Source organism: Lactuca virosa, chromosome 9 (genome assembly GCF_052849685.1).
Source record: "Lactuca virosa cultivar CGN04683 chromosome 9, Lactuca_virosa_CGN04683_v6, whole genome shotgun sequence".
NCBI classification, from domain to species: domain Eukaryota; kingdom Viridiplantae; phylum Streptophyta; class Magnoliopsida; order Asterales; family Asteraceae; genus Lactuca; species Lactuca virosa.
This window is the reverse complement of record NC_136434.1, coordinates 196163790-196171530: the sequence shown is the minus strand read 5'-3', so window position 1 is coordinate 196171530 and position 7741 is coordinate 196163790. Positions and strand designations below refer to the sequence as shown.

The following is a 7741-nucleotide window of genomic DNA, read 5'->3' as shown; positions in this document are numbered from 1 at the left end:
TTTTTATCTTTCTTTCAGTTCATGTTTTTGTTTCCTATTTAAGCTCTGTAATTTCTCAGTTTGGCAGTGAAATATTATCCTTTTTTTTCTCTTCTCCTATTTACATACAACAGTGGTATCAGAGCTCTTCCAGGTTCTGATCTGATTCTTTCTTTATCAAGCAAAAGAAAGGAGTAATTGAGTGAAACACCTAAGAGAGATAGCAATGGCAAGCAACAACAATAATTCTGCAACTCAGCCTCTGATTCCAGTCTTCAAAGGAGAAAAATATCATTTGTGGAGTCTAAAAATGAAGACTTTGTTCAAATCCCAGGAGCTTTGGGAATTGGTGGAGAACGGATACACAGAGACAACTCCAGAACCGGCTCAACCAGATCAACCGTTGCCGGACACTCGTAAGAAGGATAGAAAGGCTCTTCTATACATCCAATCGGCGTTGGATGATGAAATATTTCCTTGTATTGCTGCAGCATCAACATCCACGGAGGCATGGGAAATTTTGAAGCAAGAATATATGGGTGATAAAAAGGTAATCACTGTGAAACTTCAATCACTTCTTCGTGAATTTGAAACTTTGGTTATGAAAGAAAAGGAATCTGTGCAAGTATTTCTTTCTACAGTATCTAGACTTGTCAGTCACATGAAAACTTATGGTGAAAATGTTAGTGAAGAAACAATAGTAAGCAAAGTCCTACGAAGCCTGACCAAGGAATTTAATCATGTTGTTGTCGCGATTGAAGAATATAAGGACTTATCAACTTACACGTTTGATGAGTTGATGAGTTCTTTGATTGCACACGAAGAAAGGTTAAACAGGGGCATCGAAAAAGGTGATGAGAAAGCATTCCAAGTAAGAGGCAATTCTTCTAAAGGGAGGCCAGAAAAATCTGGTGGTTCTTCCGGTGGTCGTGGCCAAGGAAGAGGCACTTTTCGAGGTCGTGGTCGTGGAAGAGGAAGAGGAAACTTTGCAGATCAACGTTACCAAAAGAGCAACTTGCAATGTCGGTATTGTAATAGGTCTGGACATGTTGAAGCTGATTGTTGTACCAAGCAAAAAGATGAAAATAAAGCTAACTTTACTGAAAAGGTGGAAGAAGAAGGTAGGTTATTTATGACTATGTCTACAACTACTAATGTTTCAGATCGTGTGTGGTATATAGACAGTGGATGCTCGAATCACATGTCTGGTTCAAGATCTTCATTCCGAGATCTTGATGAAACAAAGAAAAGTGAAGTCTGACTTGGGAATGACCGAAAGATTGACGTTAAAGGCGAAGGTACAATTACTATCGAAACCATGCAAGGTAATACTAAAGTTCTTCATGATGTTCAATTTGTACCAAGTTTAGCATACAACTTACTGAGTATTGGACAGCTAATGAGAAGTGGACATCGTGTGGTATTTGATGATGACACGTGTTCCATAATTAACAAGAAATATGGGCAGCCTATGGCTATTGTCCAAATGACTCAAAATCAAGTGTTCCCTCTCGATGTTACAAAAGATTATAAAGCATTAACAGTTAGTTGTGATAATGAGGCCAGGCTTTGGCATCTACGATATGGACATTTGAATGTAAATGAGCTGAGATTGCTAAGCAGAAAGGAGATGGTTTTTGGGCTGCCAAATATTGGTGAAGTTGGTTTTTGTGAGGGGTGTGTTTATGGAAAACAAAGTAGAAAGTCGTTTCCTGTTGCAAGTTCTTGGTGAGCTTCAGATTGCCTAGAACTTGTACATGCTGACTTGTGTGGTCCTATAGCTGAGACATTTAGCGGAAGTCGGTATTTTTTCTTGCTTACCGATGATTTCAGTCGTATGAGTTGGGTTTATTTCCTAAAACTCAAGTCAGAAGCCTTTGAGTGTTTCAAGAATTTCAAAGCACTTCTGGAGAAACAAAGTGGCAGGAACATCAAGGCTCTTAGAACTGATCGTGGTGGCGAGTTTTTATCTAATGAGTTTAATGATTTTTGTGATAAAAATGGCATTTACAGGCAATTAACAGCACCAGAAACACCCCAACAAAACGGGGTAGCAGAGAGGAAAAATAGAACAGTAGAAGAAATGGCAAGAAGCATGCTGAAAGCGAAGGGACTGTCTGATCAGTTTTGGGGAGAGGCTGTTGCAACCGCCGTGTATATTCTAAATATCTCTCCAACTAGAGCTGTTATGAATCGCACACCATATGAAGCTTGGACAGGTAGAAAACCCACAGTAAGCCACTTAAAAGTCTTTGGTTGTGTAGCATATGCTTTGGTAAATTCTCGTTCAAAACTTGATGAAAAATCTCTAAAATGTATTTTCATTGGGTATAGTCCTCAATCCAAAGCATATCGTTTATATAACCCTCTTAGTGGCAAAGTGATAATAAGCAGGAATGTTGAGTTTAATGAGGAAGCAAGGTGGATACCTAATAGCCAAAAAGAAAGAGACCAGGTTATAAACTTTGAAGATATACCATCCACAAGTTCAGGAGATAATGCAGAAATACCCCAGGGTGATCAAGGCTCTACAAGTTCAGATTCTTCAAGTTCAGATTCTGATAATGACAATTCATCCAATAATCCACCACCGAGAGACACTTATGATGATACACCGAAGAAGTTCAAATATGTGGCTGATGTTTACAACTCCTGTACATTTGCCTTGTATGCAACAGATCCAACCGATTATGAAGAAGTTGTTCAACAACTTGAGTGGCAGAAAGCTATGAAAGAAGAAATACAAGCAATTGAAAGAAACTCAACATGGGAGTTGGTTGATGTTCCAAAAGACAAGAATGTTGTAGGACTTAAATGGGTATATCGAACAAAGTATAATGCTGATGGAAGTCTTCAAAAGCACAAAGCTCGTCTTGTTGCGAAAGGGTATTCACAAGAATACGGTATAGACTATGAGGAAACGTTTTCCCCCGTGGCTAGATTCGAGACAGTGAGAATTATTATAGCATTGGCTGCACAATTTCAACTACCTGTTTTTCAATTTGATGTGAAGTCCGCCTTCTTGAATGGTGAGTTAAGTGAAGAAGTGTATGTAGCTCAACCTCAAGGATTTGTTGTTAAAGATGCTGAAAATAAAGCCTACAAGTTGCGAAAGGCTTTGTACGGTTTGAAGCAGGCTCCACGTGCGTGGTACAGTAAGATTGATTCTTTCTTTCAAGAAAACGGATTCAAAAGAAGTGAGAATGAGCCCACTCTTTACCTCAAGCAACAAAGTAATAGAGAATTCTTGTTAGTCTGTCTTTACGTGGATGATATCATCTATATGGGGTCATCTAAGTCCTTAATTGATGATTTTAAATCTTGCATGATGAGCACATTTGAGATGACAGATTTAGGGTTGTTAAAATATTTTCTTGGGCTTGAAGTGCTGCAAAGAAAAGATGGAATTTTTGTATGTCAAAAGAAGTATGCTACGGACCTGCTCAAAAAGTTCAATATGACTGGTGGTAAAGTATCAACAACACCAATGAACATCAATGACAAGCTACAACATGAAGATGGATCTGATAAAACAAACTCAAATGTGTTTAGAATCTAGTTGGTGGTCTGAACTACCTAACACATAGTAGACCGGACATTTCTTTTCCTGTTAGCATAGTATTAAGGTTTCTTCACAGCCCTACAAAGTTGCATCTTGGTGCAGCCAAGAGGATTCTTCATTATATAGCAGGTACCAAGAATTATGGCATCTGGTATTCAAGAGTTTCTGAATTTAGGCTGGTTGGCTTCAGCGATAGTGATTGGGCTGGGTGCTTAGATGATCGCAAAAGCACATCAGGCAATGTTTTCAGCTTTGGTTCCGGAGCTGTAACATGGAGTTCTAAGAAGCAAGATACAGTAGTTTTATCGTCATCAGAAGCTGAGTACATAGCAGCAAACGCAGCAGCTTGACAAGCCTTATGGCTTCGAAAAGTTCTTGTTGATTTGTGTGTTGAGTAAGAAGATGCAACAGAGGTATTTTGTGACAACAGATCAGCCATTGCAATGGCCAAGAACCCTGCTTTACATGCTCGTACGAAGCATATAGATGTGCAATACCATTTTATTCGCAAGTTGATCACTGATGGAAAGATTAAACTGAGTTTTTGTGGGACAAATGAGCAGACAGCAGATATATTCACTAAATCTCTTCCTCAAGGCAAACATGAGTTCTTTAGAATGCAGCTCGGAGTATGCAACTTTGAATCAAGGGGGAGTGTTGGTTAATTGATTCAAATAATCACTGCCATGTGTCTTTAATTACTGCATTAGTAGAGTCTTAAAAGTTGTTTTTCAGTTACAAAAGTCAAGAGTCCTAGTCTGTCTTTTTATCTTTCTTTCAGTTCATGTTTTTGTTTCCTATTTAAGCTTTGTAATTTCTCAGTTTGGCAGTGAAATATTATCCTTTTTTTTCTCTTCTCCTATTTACATACAACATCCTAGCCATCACATCATTTAAATAGGGCCTAAGGCCAAAAATCTAGGATTTGAGCCCCAGATGTCACCACGTAATTTCCAATACATGACCACGTCGTGGCCATTAAAAATGATCACGACTCATAAGACGTTTCCATGTCGTGATGATCCTTCTTCACCGCGTCATGGCCACCAAAAATTCACAACATTGAAGCATAAAACTCATACCTAAAAACCGAATGTTACAAGACTCACATAGAATATATTTTGATTAGATTTCTACCAAAAATATTAAAATAATAACAATACACACATTGAATTTTGAGATATCTAGATTTTTGATTTTTCAACACAACAAATAATTACATAGACACACACAATGACAAAAGAATAAAAGTAACGGGGTAGTTGTTGTTATTTTTGGACTCACTTTTTGGGTTTACCAATGTGCTTTACAAAAGTTCATCAAATAAAAATTACAATGAACATCGGTATACAATATATATAAAAAGCTAACCAACAACTAAATCTAGCAAAGCTAAATACAAAAAGCTAAGCAAAAGCTAAATTGAGATCAAATGGGATAATGTGTCTAAATATTGAAGTAAGATGGCATGGAATGCAATAGATAAACATGAAGGATATAAAAATAGCAAGGTTCTAGTTCGTATTCCATTACTTGGCAAATTGGTATACTTAGAAAATAATACGCTCGTGGGGGACGGTGTCTAAAAGTTTAAGGCTCAATTGTTCCTCGCGTGTCATTCTTGCAATAAGTCGATTCATTTGCATAGATTACTTTATACTCTATCTATATGTGTATAGAAGAGCATGTGACAAATGAAAGTCCATATGAGAAATTATGTTGTTTTTAAAAAACTTACACAAAACGCGAATTCCCTAAACTAAATGTGATGCAAGAAATAAGAACAGAAAATAAGAAAGTAAAGTATTTTTAGGTTTATATAAAAATAAGGAAAATGCATTCAACCCTAATCTAAATGCAACCTAAACTATTAATGCATGAAAAAATGAAAAATAAAAAGAAAACACCCCACCAGAAGCTTAAAAATAAGCATTGTCATTTATGTTTGGGGAAAAGTGAAATGCTCTAAATGGGGGATTAGGGAAATCCTATAAATGCCTTTCTTGGAGTCCCATGTTTGTGTTCCTTCATCGAGTCTAAATTTGAAAAATCAATTTCAGATTTTAAATTTGAATCTAAGGATGAACATGAGCTTTAGAATAAGAATATGGGGACAAAAATATGAATATGAAAATCGGGCTTCAAAATCCTTCATTGAGCTTCCAGGTTTTGGTGGCGGTGGCTGGTCCTTTGAGTAACAACCAAGATCTAGGGTAGAGGTGAAGGCGGTAGCAATGACGATGGTTGAAGGTGGCAGATGCTTCTTTAGAGATTGTTTTAGGATTAGGTTGAGCATGGGTAATATGTAAGGTAGGGGTATGGTTACATATTTATTTTAATTAAAATTAATTTTAAAAATATTAAATGGAAATAAAAATTATCTGAAAAATCAAACATGGTTAAATAGTAATTTCAAATAAGTTATGAAACTAACTGAAACCACAAGGACCAACCATTCAAAAAATAAAACATATGGACCTAGCGCATAAATGTTTTGATATTTGTGGTTTTGACAAACCATAGAGACTAATCGAGTAGTTTTGTTTGTATTTTAAATAAAATTTTGAGTAAATTACACATTTGGTCCTTATGGTTTGTCTAATTTTTCATATATTTGATCCTACTATTGGATTTTTGGCAGAGTTGTGGTCTCAATAGTTTGCGTTTTTTGCAAAGGAAGTCCTAAGGTCGTTAAAACTAGCCCTTTGACCGTTGTTTTATTAAATATGATAATTTTTCCCTTAACCCATCTCCACCCTACAAGTACCAAAATTGTAACATCGTTTTATAAATTTTTAAAAAAAATATTTATTTATTATTTTACTAACCCACCCACCCCCTTCTTACCGGTCCCCCACCACTCTTCCAGAACAGTCACCACCAACGATATTTCATTTTTCCGGCGACAGAAATGTGTTCACCTTAATCAATGGTCACCATACACCACCATCACCAATCTCTAGCTAATTGCACCTCCATTCAACACTGTCACTTCCTTTACTTTATATCTCAACATTAAAATGAACGATGTAAACTAATTGGCATAGATTTTTAACAACAAAATTTTATTAAAATAAAATCAGTAGAAAGCTAGCAAGTACAAGAGTTTATAAGATTACAATCAAATGAGAATAACAGAGGATAAGACCACAACAAAACCAACATAATAGGAAGCTCAGCTGACAATATAATAAAGATCAACTAATCAACCCAACGCCCAAGGTTTGTGAAGTGTAGGAAGCACCAAAACACAACAACACCAACACACTCAAATTGACAATGTACTTTCAGGGTCAACTATCAAAGGCCATGCACTTTAAGCTTTAGGGTACAACATCAGAGACAATTTACCATACACGAGTTTATAGCCACAAGATGGAGTATAAGAAACCAAACAATAACATGAACCACTTTGACCAACAACAACTTGCTCGTACAAAGGTGGACACTCGAACTAGAAGCAAAGTCGAATAGAGAAGCTAAACGAAACTACCCGAATAGAGTAGTAGGTTCCATGGTGTTACCAAGGCGATAAACAGCAGTCGTTATGGCCTATATATATATATATATATATATATATATATATATATATATATATATATATATATAGAGAGAGAGAGAGAGAGAGAGAGAGAGAGAGAGAGAGAGAGAGATTATGTGTGAGAGAAAAAAAAAGAGAAACTTATAATAGACACTCATAGAGAGGAGAAGAGAGAGATGTTGGAAGTCAGAGAGAGACGTCGGAGGCAAGAGTAAGAAAGATAGTGTCGTATAGAGGTTGAAGCCTCTTTGTGTTGATATTTCCAATAATTTATAGAAATGGTCCCTGAATTATCAATAAATGTCAAAATAACTAAGAAAAAAGAGGGGAAATCTCGTCATTTTACACCTATTTAACGGAGCATCTTGGACGGAGTTAGCCCTAGGGATCACCATTGCAACTTTTGGAAAGTACATGAACAACTATGTAAAAAATCCAATAGTAGGACCAAATGTGTGAATTTGGTAAAACCATAGGGACCAAATGTGTAATTTATTCTAAGTTTTTTATAACATACATGGATGTCGACTAGTATGAGACATCATGTAAGCGAAGGATGCTATTTTTTATATTTCGTAAGAATACAGATACATTATATATAATAAAATTAATAAAAAATAAATTTTGATCGGATATTTGTGCATTTAAAACTCTCTTTA

The 7741-nt window shown here is 36.1% G+C and overlaps 1 protein-coding gene across 1 annotated transcript; it reads left to right on the top strand.

Moving 5' to 3' along the window:
- Nucleotides 1–205: 205 nt before the first annotated feature.
- LOC145140168 (uncharacterized) lies at nucleotides 206–1240 on the top strand. The gene has a single exon (XM_079073750.1). It carries the CDS (start codon nucleotides 206–208, stop codon nucleotides 1238–1240), a length of 1035 nt encoding a protein of 344 aa, XP_078929876.1.
- Nucleotides 1241–7741: the final 6501 nt, after the last annotated feature.